The sequence below is a fragment of the Dendropsophus ebraccatus genome, chromosome 4, assembly GCF_027789765.1.
Source record: "Dendropsophus ebraccatus isolate aDenEbr1 chromosome 4, aDenEbr1.pat, whole genome shotgun sequence".
Taxonomy (NCBI): Eukaryota; Metazoa; Chordata; class Amphibia; order Anura; family Hylidae; genus Dendropsophus; species Dendropsophus ebraccatus.
The window spans coordinates 157,166,925-157,190,494 of record NC_091457.1 but is presented as its reverse complement, the minus strand read 5'-3'; the positions used below and the strand labels follow the sequence as shown (position 1 = coordinate 157,190,494).

The 23,570-nt window shown below is 44.3% G+C and overlaps 1 protein-coding gene across 2 annotated transcripts in view; it reads left to right on the top strand.

The window, feature by feature from the left end:
* The first annotated feature begins 3,485 nt into the window (after positions 1-3,485).
* VAV3 (vav guanine nucleotide exchange factor 3) overlaps positions 3,486-23,570 on the top strand; it is a 142,095-nt gene continuing 122,010 nt past the window's right edge. For both annotated transcript variants that reach the window (XM_069967533.1, XM_069967532.1), the window contains exon 1: positions 3,486-4,137. In XM_069967533.1, the coding sequence (XP_069823634.1) occupies positions 3,934-4,137 (204 nt within the window). In that variant the 5' untranslated portion in view covers positions 3,486-3,933. The remainder of the gene's footprint in view (positions 4,138-23,570) is intronic.

Sequence of the window (23,570 nt, the reverse complement as noted above, 5' to 3'; positions counted from 1 at the left end):
ATCCACCAATTCTGATAATCTGCACAATACATTTTAACCCCTAGACGACCCTGGACGTAAATGAGTGTCCTGGAAGTCTGTCACCAGACGACCCTGGATGAACATTTACGTCCTGGGTCTCTAAGGAGCTATGAAGCTTCCCTCAGAAGAACGCTTTAAAGCAGGTGGGGGCGCGACCGCGGTGTTTAAGTGTAAGTGACAGGAGAAGCTCCTGTCACTTACCGATCAGGACCCCCGCAATGACTGCGGGGGGCCCGATCGCTTTCACAGACCGCCGGAGGTCTCTCACCTTCCTCCGTGCGGTCCGATCGGCGCTCTGATGATTAAGTCTGCCACAGGCAGGCTCAATGAGCAGAACGCCTATCACACTGATCAATGCTATGCCTATGGCATAGCAATGATCAGTGTATGCAATCTAATGATTGTATGTAAAAGTCTCCCAGGGGGACCTAAAAAGTGTTTAAAGAAAAAAGTATAAATGTTTTTCACACTGCCCAAAAGCCCCTCCCCCATAAAAAGTTAAAATCACCCTCCATTTCCCATTTGATAAATAAAACATATAAAAATAAATAAATAAATAAATAAATAAACATATTATATACCGTAGCGTGCGTAATTGTGCAATCTATTAAAATATAATTCCATACATGGCGGATGGCGTAAACGAAAAGAGGGATAAAAGATTACCGATTTGATGTGACATTATATATTAAAAAAAATTAATAAAAAGTGATGAAAACGTCAAATACACAAATATGGTATTAATAAAAACTGGAGATCATGGGCGGAAAAAATTACACCCAATACAGCCGCGTAGGTGAAAGCGTTACAATAGGACAATTATTACAATTATTAATAATTAATTGCAATAAAAAAAAAAATATCAGAAAATCTGTGTGGTTGTGTTCGGACTGACCTATAGAATAATAGTATCATGTCGCTTTCACCATATAGTGCATGACGTAGACGCAGGAACCCCCCAAACGTTACCATATTGCTCTTTTTTATGATTTCACCAATTTATATCTTCATAAATAATATATTTGGGATTCCATCATACATATTATGGTAAAATGAAAGACGCCATTACACAGTACAACTATTCCTGTAACAAATAAGCCCTGACATGGCCTGTAGATAGAAAACTGAGAGTGCTGGAGCTCTTAGAAGGGGAGGAGGGGAAAACGAAAGCGCAAAGATCAAAATTTGCGCGGTCCACTGAGTCATTTTGGGCCTGGTCCTCAAAGGGTTAAAATGCAACATAGTAACATACATAAGCCTATACAGCAGATGCAAAATATCCATTTAAAGGGAACCAATCACCCAGAAAATCAATGTAAAGACAAGGATATGTGCTGATAGATCACCCAGCACACTTCCCAAATATGCCCCTGTAACCTCTGTGCCCCCCTCAATTAGACAGTAATCTTACTTTGTTCAGGTCACGCGCTGTATGTAAATTTTTGCTAAGTAGTCCTGGTGGGCGTATGTAGTCCTGGTGGGTGTATGTAGTCACGGTCCTGGGGCGTATCTAGTCACGGTCCGGGGCTGTAATCACGCCCAGAGGGGCGTGATTCGGAGGCTTGCGGTCCAGTGACGTCATCCGGCGGCTTGCGTTCCGCGTCGCGGCCGCGCCGACGTGTTCGGGAACCCGCGCATGCGCAGGACGGCGGGAGACGACGCTGACGTACTGCGCATGCGCGGGTTCCCAAACACGTCAGCGCGGCCGCGACGCGGAACGCAAGCCGCCGGATGACGTCACTGGACCGCAAGCCTCCGAATCACGCCCCTCTGGGCGTGATTACAGCCCCAGACCGTGACTACATACGCCCCCGGACCGTGACTAGATACGCCCCCGGACCGTGACTACATACGCCCACCAGGACTACATACGCCCACCAGGACTACTTAGCAAAAATTTACATACAGCGCGTGACCTGAACAAAGTAAGATTACTGTCTAATTGAGGGGGGCACAGAGGTTACAGGGGCATATTTGGGAAGTGTGCTGGGTGATCTATCAGCACATATCCTTGTCTTTACATTGATTTTCTGGGTGATTGGTTCCCTTTAAAGTGACACAACTATTTTTCCTAAAAGGTTCTCATGTTGTAATGGAGAATTTACAGTCCACTCCTCTCACATTTTGCATTTGATATGAATTTATTCTATTGTTCTCTGCTATCTGCCACAGAACACGTGCCATGCCATGCACACTCACTACTGAAAGTGATAGTGTGTCTATCTGTGTGGTTAGAGGGGGTGCGGCGGGCAGCATGCAGGGCTCAGCCTTCAGTGTCAGCAGCAGCAGCAGCAGCATCTCCCCCCTCCTCCCGGGCAGTGACAGCAGGTAGTGTCACACATTCACTGCCCCGCACTGCGCATGCGTCAGCTGCAGCCCAAGGCAGATCTGGAGAGAGGCGACGGCGCTAGAGACAGAGGAGACCGGGGAGACCGGGGAGGAGGATGAGTGCCGGGAGGAGGAGGAGGCGCTGACACAACCGAGAGGAGCCCATGTCCTGCGGCCACCATGGAGAGGAGCCCAGATGAGGAGACCCCGTGTGCCCAGCACGGGAGCCGGGTGTGAGGAGGGGGCTGGGACCGGACGGCAGGGGCTGACAACCGAGACTGGGACCGGACTGCACGGGCTGACAACCGAGACTGGGACCGGACTGCACGGGCTGACAACCGAGACTGGGACCGGACGGCAGGGGCTGACAACCGAGACTGGGACCGGACTGCACGGGCTGACAACCGAGACTGGGACCGGACTGCACGGGCTGACAACCGAGACTATAACTGCTGGGAACGGAGACTGTGACGGGAAAGCCGGGTGTAAAGACTGTGACCCTGCACAGGAGCCTGGTGTAAAGACTGTGACTGCACAGGAGCCGGGTGTAAAGACTGTGACCCTGCACAGAGCCGGGTGTAAAGACTGTGACCCTGCACAGGAGCCGGGTGTAAAGACTGTGACCCTGCACAGGAGCCGGGTGTAAAGACTGTGACTGCACAGGAGCCGGGTGTAAAGACTGTGACCCTGCACAGGAGCCGGGTGTAAAGACTGTGACCCTGCACAAAGCCGGGTGTAAAGACTGTGACCCTGCACAGGAGCCGGGTGTAAAGACTGTGACCCTGCACAGAGCCGGGTGTAAAGACTGTGACCCTGCACAGAGCCGGGTGTAAAGACTGTGACCCTGCACAGGAGCCGGGTGTAAAGACTGTGACCCTGCACAGGAGCCGGGTGTAAAGACTGTGACCCTGCACAGGAGCTGGGTGTAAAGACTGTGACCCTGCACAGAGCCGGGTGTAAAGACTGTGACCCTGCACAGGAGCCGGGTGTAAAGACTGTGACCCTGCACAGAAGCCGGGTGTAAAGACTGTGACCCTGCACAGGAGCCGGGTGTAAAGACTGTGACTGCACAGGAGCCGGGTGTAAAGACTGTGACCCTGCACAGAGCCGGGTGTAAAGACTGTGACCCTGCACAGAGCCGGGTGTAAAGACTGTGACTGCACAGGAGCCGGGTGTAAAGACTGTGACCCTGCACAGGAGCCGGGTGTAAAGACTGTGACCCTGCACAGGAGCCGGGTGTAAAGACTGTGACCCTGCACAGAGCCGGGTGTAAAGACTGTGACCCTGCACAGGAGCCGGGTGTAAAGACTGTGACCGGACACAAGGACCAAGTGTGAATTGGCTGTGACCCAGCACCAAGGACGGTAACGGAGGCTGTGACCGAGTGACCTGTTCCCATCATTTAACCTGCACTCAGGAGCTGCACTCATACTTCTTCCCTAAGACCAGGCTGCACTGTGCATCCATCTCTCCTCAGGAACATCCCCATACAGTCCTCAGGAGAAGATGAGGCAGTGACGGGCTGCACCTTCATCCTCCTCTTCTCCATCACTTTATTGCACTTTTCCCCTTATTCCTGCACCCATGGAGCCTTGGAGACAATGCGCCCAGTGGCTGATCCGCTGCAGGGTGCTGCCCCCCAACCACCGGGTGACATGGGACACGGCTCAGGTGTTCGACCTGGCGCAGACCCTCCGCGATGGCGTCCTGCTGTGCCAGCTGCTCAAGAACCTCCAGCCCAGCTGCATCAACCTGAAGGACATTAACCTCCGTCCGCAGATGTCCCAGGTCAGTCAGCGCCCATCTACTATCTATACGTGCTTATTACCATCCTGCTACTATGTGAGATATCGCCGACATGTTCCATAGCGCGGTACAGAGAATTATCTAGTACTGTGCCGCACATGGTGTCCTAGCTCAGGAGGTGGCTCCTTCTATCAGAGCTGGTGTTAGTGTTGGTGTCTGGCAGCGTCCGGGCCGTACAGCAAGGAGATCTGGTCACTTATTGTCCCAAGGGCCCTATTCCACGGGACGATTACTGTTCGGATTATCATTAAATCGTTCGGAACGAAGGGATACTTGTTCGGTTGAATAGCAGTTAACGATTAAGCGACGAACAAGAAATAGTTAATTGCTTAATAAGACCTGGACCTGTTTTTATTTTTGCTCGTTCGCAAATCGTTTGCATTGAATAAGACGTCGTTCGGACGTTCGCAGTAGCGATGACAAGACGACCACAAGAACGATCATACGATCATGTAATTGGGTAAACAAATTCAGGTAGTTCGCAATAGCGGTCTTTTATCGTTAACGATTATGCGAACGATAATCGTCCGGTGGAAAAGGGCCCTAAGGGTCCTATTACATTAACGATTAATGCTGCGCTTACGCTGAACGATAATTCGCCCGATCGTTCGATTAACAATTTCGAATTAACAATTTTTTTTTTAGAACGATCAGCGTTTAGACGGAACGATATATCTTACAGAAAAATCATTTTGCCACCGTTTTGCGGTCGCTTAAGCCTATCTCGCACATAGGTTAAATCAGTGAACGACTGTTTACACGGAAAGAGCTGCGATTTTTTGGCAAACGACCAACGACGATTTGAGAACATGTTAAAGATCAAAATGAACGATTTCTCGCTCGTTGCTTGATCGTTCGCTGCGTTTACACGCACAATAATCATTCCGTGTAAATGCAGCATAACGACTAATGATAAACGATCGCAAACGAGATTGTTTATCATTAACCTGAAATCGTTCACCATATTACACAGAACGACAGTCGTTTGTTACGATCGTTATTGCGATCGTTACTATGATCGTTTATTCCATCTGATCCCAGCAAAACAATGAACAATGTGCAATTACACTGAGCGATTAGTGAACAAATGCGGAACTTGAGCGAACGAATGTGGAATTACAGCGAACGATTAGCGATAATTTTAGGTTTAGATCTAAATCAACGATCAACGACATATGAACGATTTTTCGATCGTTGCTGCAATTACACAGAACGATTATCGTTTAAATTCGAACGATATAAAACGATTTTGTTCGCACGATAATCGTCCCGTGTAATAGGGCCGTATTCCACGGGATGATTATCGTTCGGATCTCAATATTGTGAACGACCTGAAATCGTTCACCCAATTACACGGAACGATGATCATTACTTATAATCGTTTTTTGCGGTCGTAGTCACTATTGAGAACGACTGAACGACGTCTTATTCCATGCGAACGATTTGCGAACGAGGATAAAGGATAAAAATAAGTCCAGGTCTTAAGCTCTCAACGATTTCTCGTTCGTCGTTTAATCGTTAACTGCTATTCAACCGAATGATTTATGGTTTGTTCCGAACAATTTAACGATTATCTGAACGATAATCGTCCCGTGGAATCGGAGCTGTCTAACACTTCCGATTGGAAAAATAGGGATTTTTAAAAAATACTTTTTTTTTTTGTTACAATGTTATTCTGGCCCAGTCTCCCTGTTAGTCTTGTTTTATTACCAGCTCTCTCTATTGGTTCCTGTTAGGCTTATTTGTGCCCCAGCTATAACTGCCAGTTCCAGTTGGACTTAAAGGGGTTCTCCAACGTTAGAAAATCACGGCCACCTTCTTCCAGAGACAGCCTGGCTCTTGTCTCTAGTTCAGGTCTGGTTTGCAATTAAAGCAAATGTACTATTAGGTACATTTTTTTTTTTTTACATCAGCTGATCGGTGCTGGCACTGGGAAGCTGGTGGAGCAGTTTTATTTTAAAATGCCGCCCAGTTCCCGCGTTCGGTGCTGTTTCTTTATCAGGCGCCGGCCGGACCCCCAGTGTGACTATCTACCCTCCACTCTGTGATGCGGCTCCATTGACCGGGCAGCGTTTCAAAAACCGGGATCCCTGCTCCGGCGCCGATCAGCTAATGTAAAAATAAAAAAGCGATGCACAGTACTTGATGGTAGATTCCTTTTAAGCTCCATTCACTTCAATGGAACTGAGTTGGAAAATCCTTCCCAAACTAGAGATGAGTCGTGCTGTCTCTGGAAGAAAGTGGTCAAGTTTTTCTAACAATGGATAACCCCTTTAATCCTGAGGTCACCAGTGGTCCCTGTTATTCTTGTTCCTTTACCGTCTCAGCACAGCTCCCTATCCGGCGTATTCTGGCACCAGTTCTCACCGCCAGTCCCCATTGGCCTTCTGCATGATGCAGTCCCCAGTGATATTGCTGTAATGTCTTGTTGTCTGTTGCTTTGTAGAACCTTGCCCTATAACAAGGATGGGGAACCTTTGGCCCTCCAGCTGTTGCAAAACTACAATTCCCATCATGCCTTGACAGCCAAAGGCATGATGGGAATTGTAGTTTTGCAACAGCTGGAGGGCCGAAGGTTCCCATCCCTACCCTATAGACTGCAGTTAGCAGAAACTTGTTGTAGGACTCATTTTGGCTGATACCTTTGTCTGATACCCCATAATGGTACATTCATAGTTGGAAGACATAGTGGGACTTTCTACACAGATTTGTATACAGAAAATCTACAATGAATTCCAGTAACAGGCAAGGGGGTATTAACAAAACATAAAAAAAAAGAAACTGTATACTCACCTTCAGTGATTCCCCAGTGCTGACACTTCTCTGGTTCCCTCCAGTCTTTGCAGTCCGGCCTCCAGTGATGACACGTCTGTCGCAGCCAATCACAGACTGCAGAGGTCACATGTAGTGATGTCATCACTGGAGGCCAAAAAACAAAGACTAGTGGGGAACCGGAGAAGCGTCAGCATGGGAGAACGGCTACAGTTAGTAAAGTGAGTATAGCGTTTTTGTATTTTTTTTTTTTTTTTTTTTTGTATTTTTTTTAGTTTCAGGTGTGGAAAATACTCTTAACATTCTCCTCCTTTTTGATCAAATTGGTCATTGAGTTTGGGGTCTCTTGTCTCCAGGATAGCTGTAGATTTGGAAAACAGAAATTCAGACTTTCCTACCGTATATTGGTACATTGTTTTGATACTTTTAGTTTATTGGTGGAAAATATGTAATAATTCTTCATATGCGTCCATGTTCTATAGGGTAGGAATGTATATACATATATATAAGACATTATGTAGTCACTGCAGGGTCAATAAACAGGCCCTGACCTGGATCTGTCATCAGCACACACACCGCTAACCATAGATAACCATACCGCAACAGAAGCGAGGAGATCCGCCATAGTCACCTATAGACTCGTTGAGAAACTTTGTGCCGTTTTTTTCTCTTTATATCCAAAGTTTGGCTTGTATTCTTCCTCCTATGTTTAGTATTTTCCCCTCCGTATCGCACTACAATGTTCCTTTGTGAATACAACGTATCATTTGCATATGTTTTGTATCTTCTAATAACAGTGTATAGGACTGGGAATACTTGTAAGTGTGTATCCACATGAATGACTCCCAGCTTCATAGCCGCATTGTATCAGTAATAATGAACTCGTGTCAGTGTTTACTGATGCCGAACATAATGGACTCACTGTACTGAGCCGCCGCCGCCGCCATGAGGAGCATTGTCATAGTGACTACTGGCAACCTGTGGGTCATAGATGGGGATGGCGGAGAAGTGAGTGCATACACCAATCAACCAGAACATTAGAATTTCCTACCCAATATCGTATAGACCCATCAAGGTCCCTGGGATGTTCCCCATGTGCGGTGTGAGGACCCCATATCCCTGTGATGTCCCCCATGTGTGGTGTGGGGTGCGGCCTCCCTGGATGGGACTTGTATCTCCATCCCACAGATGATGGATGGGATGAGATCTGGGGAATCTGGAGGCTGGGTCACCACCTTGATCTCTTTGTCCTGTACAATGTCTGCAGTGCGGCCCCCGGGGCATTATCCATTACATACATTAGGGGGTCCCCCTGCCATGTAGGGGGGACTTGGTGTGTACAATGGTTAGGTAGGTGGTCGGTGTCACAGTAACATCCACATGATGCCAGGACACAAGGTCTCCAGCAGAACATTGCCCATCACACTGCCCCCGCCATCTTGTCTTCTTCCCATAATGCATCCTGGTGCCATCTCTATCCCAGGTAAGTGACGCACACGCACCCGGCCGTCCACATGATGGAGAACGTGACCCATCACACCAGACGCCTTCTTCCATTACTCCAGGTCTGCTGCCCATTGTAGACACTAGTTGTGGACAGAGCTCACATGGGTTTTGACCTATCTGTGGTCCCCATAAACAGAAGCTGCCATGTCCTGTGTAATCTGACTCCTCTCTATCACATCCAGCAGGAACTTTTTCAGCAGTTTGCTTTACAGCAGCTTTTCTGTGCAATCGAACCATCACCCCCACACGTCACTGAGCCTTGGGCCTCCATGTCCCTCTTTGGGTATTTTTTGGTCAGTACTAACCACTACGTACCAGGGACACCCCTCAATACCTCTGGAGATGCTCCAACCCTGGCATCTACACATCACTATTTGCCTCTTGTCACAGTTGGTCAGATTCTTACACTCGTCCTTTTTCCTGCTTCCAGCATCAACTTGAAGAGCTGATAGATCACTTGCACTTAAAGGGGTGATTCAGCAAAAAAAAAAAAAATATATATATATATATATACATATATATATATTTTCAAATGTAGTGGTGCCAGAAAGCGCCAGAGATTTGCCATTTACTTCTGTTGAAAAAATCTCAAGTTCCTGACATGGACAGAGGTGGCAGCAGAGAGCACTGTGTCAGACTGGAAAGCAATACACCACTTCCTGCAGGACATACAGCAGCTGATAAGTACAGGAAGATTTGAGATTTTTTAAGAAGTAATGTACAAATCCATATAACTTTCTGACACCAGTTGATTCAAAAGGAATGTTTTTGTGAACTACCCCTTTAAGATATCCCCCCCCCCCAGTAGTTGCCATTGTCACTCCATCCTATTCATGTAATCTGCTGGTGTGTGTATATATTATACATGTAATTTACATACAGGAATGTGCAGATGATGAGTCTTTTGCACTTGTTATTAATAGACCAGTATGGGCAGGTTATAATATGTCGGTGCTGATTATGACTTGTGGATAATAATAGCCCTCAGTTATACGTGTTATAGACACCGGTCGTATGACTACCAGCACGGCTCCCACAGGAGGTCATACATCCGTCTATACCTGCTGACCCAGATCTCCAAGATACAGATACGGAAATAAAAAGAAATATTACGTCTTTTAGTACTTATCAGCTGCAGTATGTCCTGAAGTGTTGTACTTTCTTTTAGTCTGTAGAGCAGTAGAGGTTTTCTATGGGGATTTGCTCCTGCTCTGGACAGTTCCTAACATGGACAGAGGTGGCAGCAGAGAGCACTGGAAAGAATACACCACTTCCTGCAGGACATACAGCAGGTGATAAGTACTGGAAAACTGGAGATTTTTTTAATAGAAGTAAATTACATATCTCTGGCACTTGTTAGGACAACTATTTTTTTGGTGAACTACCCCTTTAAGAATTTTCTCAGGGGATTCCTCCTACCTGTTGTGTATGATGGCAGGTATATGGTTATAGCACATGACAGATGTGATGTGCGGCCTGTCAGCGCTGTTTCCGTCTGGTGGGCGGTGGGTCGTGTAGGGGCTGCAGGATGTCACAGATGACTTGCTCACGCTGTCGCCTGTTCCTTGCATGACTGACGTCTACAGTACCGGGCACTGCCAGAGCTAACCATTTGGAAAAGATTGATGAGAACTTCTCACCACTTCTTTGCATTATAAAATGAAGTCCCTGTCCTGTATATACAGCGGTATATACAGCGTCGGTGTTGAGGAAAGTATATTGCTGGCAGTGTACTCCCTGGCAGAGAGTGCTGCTCTTATATGTCAACTAGTAAGTTCCCTAATTTTACTAAAGGAGAACTATACAGTCTCTAAGCTTAGACAATATCTGTGGCCTAGTTCACACCAGACACTTCACTAGACCAGGGGTGTGAAACTGCGGCTCTCCAGCTGCTGCAAAACTACAACTCCCATCATGCATGGACGCCTAAAGCTTTACGTTTGGTTGTCCAGGCATGATGGGAAATTGTAGTTTTGCAAAGGGATGGCTAGTTAAAAAAGTAAAAAAAAAAAAAATCCTAACTCACAACATCCCCTCTCCCAATTGTTAAAGGGGTTATCCAAAAACATGGCCACTTACCCCCTCTCTTGTCTCCAGATTGGGTGGGGTTTCAAACTCAGTTCCATTAAAGTAAATGGAGCTTAATTACAAACTGCACCTGAACTGAAAGTGGCCATGTTTTTATAGCGCTGGATAATGCTGCCTTTACACGGAGCGATAATTCGCCCGATCGCACGATTAACGATTTCGAAATAACGATTTGTTTTTGATAACGCTCAGCGTTTAGACGGAACGATATATCATATGGAAAAATCGTATTGCGATCGTTTTGCGTTCGCTTAAGACTATCTCACACATAGGTTAAATCGGTGAAAGACTGTTTACGTGAAACGAACTGCGTATTTTTTGTGAACGACCAACGACGATTTGAGAACATGTTCAAAGATCAAAATGAACGATTTCTCGCTCGTCGTTTGATTGTTTGCTCAAATGCGATCGTTATCGTGCAAATTCGAACGATAATCGTTCCGTGTAAACGCCACATAAACCCCTGCACCCCTGCACCCCGGCACAGCATTGTACACTTTATAGCACCTGTGCCTGTTGCCTACTGCGCTCCGTCCCATTAATGTGAATGGTACTAAGCTACTTGCAGTACCAGACACGGCCACTACAAAGTGTATGGTGCTGTGCCAGGTATAGGTTGAATGCTGCAGTGCTCAATCAGCTGATCAGTCGGGGTGCCCGTTGTGTTTCTACAACAACAACAACAACAACAATAATAATAAAGAAGACTATGGGTAGCCTAAAACACTATAATAGCCCAAAACACATGAATGACCCTTTGTCCAGAAGCGGGTTGACTACTGACATCCCTTATGGAGGCAAAGATTTTCTGCAATATACAAAGGTTACAATGGGGGTCCGCAATCTTTAATCTGGTTGGGATATCTCCTGTATTTATGTGATGTTGCTGGCAAGGGAGGGGTTACTGCTGTACACATAGGTGCAGTGATGGCCCGTGAATGCCACTGCTTGGAAAAAAGATGGCTGCATCCATCGGCCGAACAATCGGGTTCGGACAAACTTACTATCAGTTCTCTCATCTCTAATATACAGGGTGGTCCAAGAGTAGGTGGAGACAATAATAACATTGATGGTAGCTTCATATGTAGCAAAGGGTGTAAAGTGAGACTGGCTCAGTTGCCCCTAGCAACCAATCAGATTCCACCTTTCATTTCTCACAGACTCTTTGGAAAATGAAAGGTGGAATCTGATTGGTTGCTAGGGGCGACTGGGCCAGTTTCACTTTACACCATGTTTGATAAATCTCCCCCCATCATAACCCTATTACACATACTGTCCACCTTTTTTTTTGGACCACCCTGTGTATAATCTTGCCTTGCTGTACTAGAAGCAATGTGTTAGGGTCCTAGTAGTGATTTTACGACGATTAACGATAAACAATCCAAAACGATCGCTTTGGCAAACAACCTGAAATCGTTCACCCAATTACACGGAACAATGATAGTTACTTGCGACCGATCTTGAGGTCATCGTTACCTCGCTGAAGGACCGAACGTGTTATTACACCGAACGATTTGTGAACGATCAGCGATGATTTTAAGTCCAGGTCTAAACAAGCGATGAATGATTTCTCATTAGACGTTTAATCGTTGTCTGCAATTACACGAAACGATTATCATTTGAAACTGTAAAGATGTAACGCTTTTTCAAACGATAATCGTCCCGTGTAATAGGGCCGTTACTTATACCACATAGTGAATGCTGAAAATACAAAACCCTAAAAAAATTATTTAAAAAAAAATACAACTAAGTACCCCAAAATGATGGCATTAAAAAATACAACAAACATATGAAGCGTCCAGAAACAATGGTAATAGCTTTAGCTCTGGCCGTCCGGGGGATGATGGGAACTGTAGTTGTGTAAGAGCTGGAGGTCTGTGAGTTTGCCCCCCGGTCTCAGGCTGACTACTCACTGGGGCATGGATCTGCCATCTGTATTATATCTCCACATGTTACATGTTGATTTTGAGCCGTGTTTTTTCGAGTCTCCTTCCAGCCTTCGTGCAGCGGTGATCTCGGCCTGTTACATGGCTGCCTGTGTGGTAAGAGCGATCGCAGGCCGAGGAGGTCTCCCTGTGCACCGTCGGGGAGGAAGTGGTTTCTGTCACTGCTTTTAACCTTGTGTTTTGTCATAGACTTTTGCAACCTGTACACAACGCTCTCATAAGGAAAGTAAGTTCATCGTCAGCGTGCAAGAGCGTGCAGACAAGTGTGCGGATGTGGAGGCTCTCATGGCCGGACCTCTGATGGGAGACCCCTGCAGAATACATCGGACATTTGTCTGCAAATATATATATATATATATATATATATATATATATATATAGAGAGAGAGAGAGAGAGAGAGAGATTTGTAATTTTCTTTCATTTAAAAATCTCAAGTCTTCCAGTACTTATCAGCTGCTGTATGTCCGGCAGGCAGTGGTGTTTTCTTTCCAGTCTGACACAGTGCTCTTTGCTGCAACCTCTGTCCATGTCTGGAACTGTCCAGAGCAGTAGCAGATCCCCATAGAAAACCTCTCCTGTTCTGGACAGTTCCTGACATGGACAGAGGTGGCAGCAGAGAGCACTGTGTCATACTGGAGAGAATAAACTATTTTGCGTTCGAATACCGAACATATATATATACACACACACATATATATACAGTGGTACCTTGGTTTAAGAGTAACTTGGATTGAGAGCGCTTTGCAGGAAGAGCTCACAGTTTTTCAAAACGGTAACTTGGTTTAAGAGCGCTGCTTTGGTGTAAGAGCTCCCTGTACTGGGTGGGAGGGCGAGTGGGGGAGGGGCATGGTCTGCATAGCGGGGTCTACAGCACTGTACTATGACAAGGAAGTCTCCCTCACCTTCCAAATCATGGCAGATCCACTTCAGGCTGGGGCTTGCATCGGGGACAGGACTGTGTATGTAATCTCTTCATAGCTGTAACCCCTCTCTCCCCAGACAGAGAGTGCTGTATTTATGCTCCCTGCAGTCTCTGTCCGCCCTTGTGTTTCCTATCCTCTCCCTTCCTGCTATAATGTGCCTGCACTTACATTCAGCTATACACACTGCTGCTACAAGGTGCCTGCACTCACACTTAGCTATACACACTGCTGCTGTAATCTGCCTGCACTCAGCTATACATACTGCTTCCATAATGTTACTGCACTGACACTCAGCTATACACACTGCTGTATAGTACAGTTTCTGTCACTTTCCTCCTGCACAGCTCTGTGATTTCCTGATTGGTCCATGCTGGGCACTCCCCCCCCTTCCCCATTGGTACAGTCCAGTCATGTGACCACACAGACCTCTGACAGCAGCCCTGCTTCTCTATTCTAGTCTGTTGTACTACACTACTGCATTATGTGGATCTGCAGCTTCATCCTGTATCTACAAACTGCTGCTGTGTTATCAGGGTTATACAGTTACTATACATTATACTCCACATGCTGATTGCTATACTGTACAGTAACTTATATATCACATATCCAGCTGCTGTGTTATCAGGGTTATACAGTTACTATACATTATACACCACATGCTGATTGCTATACTGTACAGTAACTTATATATCACATATCCAGCTGCTGTGTTATCAGGGTTATGCAGTTACTATACATTATACACCACATGCTGCTATACTGTACAGTAACCTATATATCACATATCCAGCTGCTGCTGTGTTATCAGGGTTATACAGTTACTATACATTATACACCACATGCTGATTGCTATACTGTACAGTAACTTATATATCACATATCCAGCTGCTGTGTTATCAGGGTTATACAGTTACTATACATTATATACCACATGCTGCTATACTGTACAGTAACTTATATATCACATATCCAGCTGCTGCTGTGTTATCAGGGTTATGCAGTTACTATACATTATACACCACATGCTGCTATACTGTACAGTAACTTATATATCACATATCCAGCTGCTGTGTTATCAGGGTTATACAGTTACTATACATTATACACCACATGCTGATTGCTATACTGTACAGTAACTTATATATCACATATCCAGCTGCTGTGTTATCAGGGTTATGCAGTTACTATACATTATACACCACATGCTGATTGCTAGACTGTACAGTAACTTACAGTATAATATCACAGATTCTGCTGCTTCTAAATGTTAGCTTCATTTATTTTACGTTTTTTTTGGGTGTGTGGAACGAATTATGCTCATAATCCAAGGCACCACTGTGTGTGTCTATCTATCTATCTATCTATCTATCTATCTATCTATCTATCTATATATATATCTCCTATCTATCTCCTATCTATCTATCTATCTATCTATCTATCTATCTATCTATCTATCTATCTATCTATCTATCTCCTATCTATCTATCTATCTATCTATCTATCTATCTATCTATCTATCTATCTATCTATCTCCTATCTATCTATCTATCTATCTATCTATCTATCTCCTATCTATCTCCTATCTATCTATCTATCTATCTATCTATCTATCTATCTATCTATCTATCTATCTATCTCCTATCTATCTATCTGGGCCATATCTTACATTAGAACAGACACCTGCATATTCCTTATGAAGCAATGCCAGCTCCTGGCTCCAGTCTCTGGCAGCTCCTGTTATACCTCAGCCATGATTCATGTATTATCCGCATAATTTATTATCGCCGCCATGCGTAACTTTTATTCCTGTTTATTATAAATCATTTTGGTCTAAAAACAACATCCATTACACAGGGAGGAGGAGGAGAGTGGACGCGCCCTGCGTGTTGCCTAATAAACATGTAGTCTGTAATAACGTTAACGTGACGTGGAATGGACGTGACCAACATATTTGCATCATCAGAATTGCAGAAGTTACTGTACATTGTTTTTTAGGCTCTGGAGGGTCAGCGTTGCGGCCCAGGATGTCTGCAGCCTTCTCCTTTACTTTGTGGATCAGAATGTTGCAGCAGTTCGGGTGCAGTGAGGTTCTTTGTCGTTTGGCCTTGGCGTTACGAGCAGGTTGCTTTTTTATATTGTGACAGCCTGCTGACAACTTTTGTCCTTTTTTTGACATAGCCTACTGCTCAAATTCATATTAACCAAACTTCCCCATCTGAGCTATCATGCCTGATCATGTATTTTAGCCCAATCCACATGGTTGTTATTGTATTATGTGCAAATAAGCAGAGGAAATCCTCAACAAGTCCACCATAGGCCCTTAGGCTAACAAAAAGGTTACTTCCCTCAGGGTCCTATTATACAGCCTGATGCCTCCTGTAAACAATATGCTAGATCAGCACTTGCATGGACATCATTAGTGATGTCTGTGCAGCCCTTGCCCTTCGGCCATGTTTACACGTCGCAAGAGACCAGCTGTTCCGTGACCCGGCTGGGTCACGGGAACAGCCAGTATCTGAAAAGTTCATCCCGGCCGGTACTGTAGTGCCGGTCAGATGTTCTTTCACACCGCTAAGTTCTGATGCGGGCGCATCCATGCGTGTCCGCATCAGAACTTCCCACTGCACACTATGGAGCGTGCTGAATAGCAGCCGCAGAAAACTGACATGTCAGTTTTTTGCGGCGCCGCGAGGGATCCCGGCCGGAGAGTATACTATGTGTATACGCTCCGGCAGGGATCCCATAGAAAGCAAGGCAACGTATGTTCTCGCATAAAGTACGGCCGATTGCAACAACGGCCGTACTTTTACGAAAACATACGTTGTGTGAACATAGCCTTAGGCTTACCTCTCTCTTCCTCTCCCTCTTTTTCTTTCTTCTTCACTCTCTCTCCTTCTCTCTCTTGTTCTCTCTTTCTTCCTGTCCCTCTTCCTCATTATTTCTTTCTCTCTCCCTATCTCTTGTTCTCTCTCTCTTCTTCTTTCTCTCTTTCTCTCTCCCTCTCTCTTGTTCTCTCTCTTTCTTCCTCTATCTTTCTTTCTTCTCTCTCTTCCTCTTCCTCTTTCTCCCTCTCTCTCCTCCTCTCTCTCTTCATCTCTATCTCTTCCTCTTTCTCTCTCTATCCCTCTCTCTCTCTCTTCATCTCTATCTCTTTCATCTCTATCTCTCTAGACTAGAAAGAATTCACCACTTCCTGCAGGACATACAGCAGCTGTTAATTACTGGAAGCCTAGAAGTAAATTACAAATCTGTATAACTTTGTCAACCAGTTTATTTGAAAACTCATTTTTTTCCCTCTTTTAAATGGATACTGTCACTTTAAAAAGGGACATGTAAAAAGCTTTGATCGGTTGGTGTCAGACCCCCAACTGTTTGCTATAACCCAGTGCCCGCTAAGTGTGTTGTCCCCCAGCTCTGTGTCATGTGACCCAGACGGACTCCCAGTGTCTGTATTATATTATACAGGTGTATTGTCTGATGACAATGGATACATTTGTGTGTGTGATGTTTTTGGGATTGAAGGAGAGTCCATCTTCTGTATGTTCTCCCATGCTGTTTTGCGGCTCAGGGTATTTCATTGTGGAAATATAGGAAAGTAATCCGGCGGCCGTCGCTGATCTCGTCCGTTCTCTTTCGTTCTCAGTCTACACTGTGGGATCGGTACATGTTAGTTTCCACTCTGCCTCCTGCTCACAGTGAATATATTCTTACAAAAGGGAAACTATTGTCTTTCCATTTCCTGTATTGTACCGAACGTGGGAAGATATCGCTTCCTACCATCTGCTGGGACGTTTTTTTTTTCCTTTTCAGTTGGTCTTAGACTTTACTAAATAGACCTGACGTGTCGGGATCAGAGAGAGGGAACGGACAAGATGTCATAGGGACGGCCAGCCCTTCTGTATGGCGCACACCTAAGGACTACATCTGGGAGGAGTATCTACCTGCCCGTCCACTCCTGCCACTTCAAGTCGTTTCCTGTCATTTGTGGCACGTACCACGTTTCTTCTCCTGAACGATGGTAGTGTGTTAAAGGGGTACTCCGCAGAAAATCTTTTTCTTTTAACCCCTTAATGACTGAGCCAATTTTCGTTTTTGCGTTTTCGTTTTTTCCTCCTCGTGTTTAAAAGGTCACAGCACTTGTATTTTTTTCCCTACAGACCCACATGGGCCCCTGTTTTTTGCGCCACTAATATTACTTTGCAATAACAGACCTAATTTTTGTATAAAATACGCTGCAAAACAAAATAAAAATTATATGTGCGGTGAAGTTGAAAAAAAACAAAACAAAAACGCTTTTTTATTTTATTTTTTATTTTATTTTATTATGTTCCTCAAGTCATATGCAACTTGTCTAACTTCTATATTATTTGATGACTTAAAAAAAAAAACTAAAAAGTTTTACAGAAAATAAATGTTCCTTAAAATCGCTGTATTACGCTTTTATTCTTTGGCCTATGGGGCTGTGTGAGGTGTAATTTTTTGCACCATGATCTGTTCTTCTTCCGGTACCTTGATTGCGTATATGCGACTTTTTATTACAATTTTTCTGGATTTGATGCGACCAAAAATGCACAATTTTTCACTTTGGCAGGTTTTTGTGCCTACATTGTTTACAGTACGAGATCAGGAATGGGATAATTTTGTTTGTTTTTTATTAACTTATACATTAATTAGAAGCCCCCCTGAGGGACTTCTAATATAACTACAATGATCCCTCATAGAGATCTTTGTAGTATACTTTATACAGTACCCATGAATGAGAACAGTGCTCTATTGGTCTGGTATGCTGCAGACCAGATCAATTGAATACCGAGCTGCTATCAGTGTCATTCCAATGCTCCGGCCCGGGCCGGCAAGATGAAGGGATCCCCCCTCCGCGATCGCCTTGCGCGCAGGGCGGGGGGAGGGGGGGAATACCATCACTAGACACCACGGAAAGGACCATAGAAGACTTTTAAATGCAGCTGTCATATTTGACAGCTGCATTTAATGGTCTTAATTAGCGGGAGCGGCCCCCCTCTAAACTCCCCTAGCGTCGAGATGGCGTAAATATATGTCATCCGTCATTAAGGGGTTCAATCTACTGATTTAAAAAAAGTTATAAAGATTTGTAATTTGCTTCTATTAAAAAATCTCCAGTCTTCCAGCATATATCAGCTGCTGTATGTCCTGCATGAAGTGGTGTATTCTCTCCAGTCTGACACAGTGCTCTCTGCTGCCACCTCTGTCCATGTCAGATCTACAGCTAAATTTTATTCCACTTTTCATTTGTCATATGGATGTGATGTGACTAGTGAGGGCCTGGGTCAGAACTGCTTAGCTGAGCGCTTTGTCCTCCTGTTTATGATCGGCTTCTCTTGGAAAGCTGAGCGCGTGGAGTACAGAGGCCGTAACAGTCTCATAGAGATACATGGAGACCATCATAAAGTCCATACTCCATATTCTTGAGAAAAGCCAAGAAGAAAGCAGGCAAAGTGCTCAGCTCTATCCATTGGTTTCATCAATGGGGGGGGGGGGGGGGGGGGGGGGGGGTAACAGCAGCCGGACCCCCGACTGATCACTCCCATCATATCGACATGTCAGAAGTTGAAGAAAAGCTTAACATTAGACAGGATCATTTTTGTAAATCCTTTTTGACTTTAGGATCTGGTGGACTGGATACCAATGGCCGGCTGAGATGATCCGTGAGAATACAATTTGCCTACACTTCAAATCACTGTCAATAAAGTGGTCCCCAGAGCCGTCTAGTGTAAGCTATGAAAGCATTCCTTACGTATGCCCGAACAGATGTCTGCGCAGGCGGCAATCTAATGTCATAGAACTTTACATTACAGTAAAAAAAAAAAAAAAGGAAAAGTAAGGTTTCCAGTTAACTAAAATACAATTAACTAAAAAAATATTTTTAATATTCTAATACATATTTTTCGAAAAATAAATAAATACCGTATGAATTATTATTATTATTAATAATAATAATAATAATATATTTAATTGTAAAATATAAATAAAATAAAATGTATTAAATAGTATAAACATACACATATTTCTTATCCCTGGATTTGAAGTCAACAATCAATTTAAATTCTAATTCCGGTCAATATTAAAATGTTACTGATGTGTACAGTCCTCTTTGTTTTCTAAGAATTAGTAAGGCCAAAAATGAACATTAAGGGTGCCTTCACGCACACCGAATCTGCAGCAGATTTGATGCTGTGTTCAGTTATTTAGATCAAATCTGCTGCGGATCTGATGCGGATCCGCAGCAGAAAATTTGCTGCGATACGGTGTGTGTGTGTGAAGCTACCCTAAGGGTACGATCACACGTACCGGTTCCGCAGCGGATTTCTCGCTGCGTATTTGCAGTGAGATCCGCTGCGGATCCCTGCCCAGTAAACTCTATGGGCAGACAAAGTCGCAGCAGGATGCACATCCCGCTGTGAGTTTGTCTGCAGCCCGCCCCATTAACCCCCCCGGCCGCTGGAGCCTATACATCACCTGGTCCCCGCTCCGGCTTTCTTCGGTGGTCCTGCTCGCGGGACGCCCTGGCATGTCCTGGCTAAACGGGACGTGAAGACATCGGGAGCCCTGAAGCAAGCCGGAGCGGGGACCAGGTGAAGTATAGTGTCCGGCGGCCGGGGGGTTAATGGGGCGGGCTGCTGACAAACTTGCAGCAGGATGTGCATCCTGCTGCGACTTTGTCTGCAAATACGCAGCGTGAAATCTGCTGCGGATCCAGTACGTGTGAACGTACCCTAAAGGGGCAAACGTTGGTAAAATCAGATGTGTGCCATATACATATATGAAAAGGAGAAGAAAAGTTCTGTATTTTTTTTTTTTTTTTAGATAAAATGTCTTACGTCACTGTTCCGCTCCCCCATGGATTTGATTACTTGCTAGTTTCCTCTCTATACTGTAGTTGTAACAGTGCACATGCTTTCTTACATATATATGGCCTGGGGCAGTACAAACATAAAAAAGGTGATACTTACCTCCCCTGAAGCACTTCCAGCCCCTGCTTGTCACCTCTTCCTCCTGGCTCCGGTAATACGCTTTTCCTGCAAAAACTGCCTGCTCAGTCGATCACTGATTAAAGTAGGACTCCGCTACAGCCAGTGATTTGCTAAACAGGACTGTTCCTGCAGATATGAAGCATCACAGGTATCAGGAAGTGGAGACTAAATGGGACCAGGAACCTCAGATTGGCAGCTGCAGGGGATCAGGGTAGGTGAGTATTTTTTATTTTATTTTATTTTTTTTTAATTTTTACATCATGACCAGCTATGTATAAGGAAAACCCCTTTAATCTTACGAGTTAGGCATTAGAAATAAGACACACATTTTCAGTTTTTACCTTTGATTTATAGTTTTAGATGAGTGTGATTGTTTGTGCTTTTTGCCATTTCTTTGGAAAAAGAATAACACAGGAGCGTTTTGCAATCTGTGTTTCTTTACTTCTGAGCAACATACAGTCTTTCCTGTGAAATAGGAAGCAGTGCTGACACAGTCAGAGCAATGCACACTGCCACTTATCACAGGATTGAGGATACCAACCTGATTGGTCGGGGTTCGACCCCTAAGACCCCCACTGATCATGAGAATGAAAGGGAATGGTGCCCTGGAATGAACACAATGCTTAGCTGCTCTACATTCATTGTCTATGGGACTTCCAAACATTGCGGAGCTCAGCGCTAAGGATTGTGTCACCTCTGTTCTCAACTTTGGCGGTGTCTGATCAGTCGGCCAGCTTAGTGCTTGGCATCGCTAGTTAGGGTCCTATTACACGGAGTGATTTTTTACGATTAACGATCGCAAACAAGATTGTTTATCGTTCACCTGAAACTGTTCACCAAATTACACAGAACGATAGTCGTTACTATGATCGTTTATTCCTTCTGATCCCAGGAAAACAATGTGCAATGTGCAATTACACTGAACGATTAGTGAACAAATGCTGAACTTGAGCGAACGAATGTGGAATTACAGCGAACGATTAACGATAATTTTAGGGTCAGATCTAAATCAACGATCAACAACATACGAACGATTTTTCGATTGTTGCCTGCAATTACACGGAATGATTATCGTTTAAATTTGAACGATTTAACGATTTTTAGCACGATAATCGTCCCGTGGAATAGGGCCCTTAGACTTCTTACCTCTTTGGATGCCGGCCTCTGCAATGTTTGGTTTCCTTTAGCATAAGAGCATATCCTTTACTGCTGTACGCAGTGTCTGCCGGGAACTTCCCGCCTGCAGCAGAACATACACAGAACTTTCCTTATACACAGCCGAGACGTCTGCTTCTCCTTTTCCTTCTAATTTGTGCATAAAGAAGGCTGATTTAGGGGTATTGGCTAAATATCTTATATGTATGGGGGTATCCTGACTACCGACTGATGATGTCATCAGAGAGAAGGATCAGGCATGTGAATATCAGTGCCTGATCCTTTTGTCCTTATAAGAAATGAGCTGCCGCTAAAGGTATCTGGCAGCAGCTTACTGTCCCTTTTGCATAGAGAACACATTCATTCTCAGCTGTAAGGATCGTACACATGCACGAGGAGGATGGGAAAGATAACTGTCAGCCAAAAAAAAAAGTTAGGCAGCTATTTAAAGGTGTAGAGCACCTTAAAGGGGTGGTTCACCCATTTTTTTTTTTTATTTCAAATCAACTGCAGTCAGAAAGTGCCAGATGTTTGTAATTTACTTCTATTAATAAAAATATCAAGTCTTACATTACTTATCAGCTGCTGTATGTCCTGCAGGAAGTGGTGTATTCTTTCGAGTCTGACACAGTGCTCTCTGCTGCCACCTCTGTCCATGTCAGGAACTGTCCAGAGCAGCTGCAAATCCCCATAGAAAACTTCTCCTGCTCTGGACAGTTCCTGACATGGACAGAGGTGGCAGCAGAGAGCACTGTGTCAGACTAGAGAGAATAAACCACTTCTGGCAGGACATACAGCAACTGATAAGTACAGGAAGAATTGAGATTTTTTAATAGAAGTAAATTACAAATTTCCCAGGCGAACCCAGGTGATTTGAAAGAAAAAAAAATTGGTGAACTACCCCTTTAACGTCCTCGGAGATGGCCTAGAATGATAAAGATTTCATATTATGTAATAACAATCATCTATGTAACCACACCAGGAATAGCTTGTTATACTGGTGACTAATACAGATACAGCAGAGCCGACATTAAGGCTGTATTGTCTGTAAAGAATATGTAATAAGTTTACTCACAGCCACTAATAACAGATTACGGAATAACAGACTGAGCTCTGCTACATCCGTACAGGTGCGGGCGTGCGGAAGTAATACCATGTTATAGTACCGTACAGATGTAGCAGTAATATCATGTTATAGTACCGTACAGGTGTAGCAGTAATATCATGTTATAGTACCGTACAGATGTAGCAGTAATATCATGTTATAGTACCGTACAGATGTAGCAGTAATATCATGGTATAGTACCGTACAGATGTAGCAGTAATATCATGTTATAGTACCGTACAGGTGTAGCAGTAATATCATGTTATAGTACCGTACAGGTGCGGGCGTGCGGCAGTAATACCATGTTATAGTACCGTACAGATGTAACAGTAATATCATGTTATAGTACCGTACAGGTGCGGCAGTAATATGTTATAGTACCTTACAGATGTAACAGTATTATCATGTTATAGTACCGTATAGATGTAGCAGTAATATCATGTTATAGTACCATACAGGTGTAGCAGTAATATCATGTTATAGTACCGTACAGGTGTAGCAGTAATATCATGTTATAGTACCGTACAGGTGCGGCAGTAATATCATGTTATAGTACCATACAGGTGTAGCAGTAATATCATGTTATAGTACCGTACAGATGTAACAGTAAAATCATGTTATAGTACCGTACAGGTGCGGCAGTAATATCATATTATAGTACCATACAGGTGTAGCAGTAATATCATGTTATAGTACCGTACAGGTGTAGCAGTAATATCATGTTATAGTACCGTACAGGTGCGGCAGTAATATCATGTTATAGTACCGTACAGATGTAGCAGTAATACCATGTTATAGTACCGTATAGATGTAGCAGTAATATCATGGTATAGTACCGTACAGGTGCGGCAGTAATATCATGTTATAGTACCGTACAGGTGCGGCAGTAATATCATGTTATTGTACCGT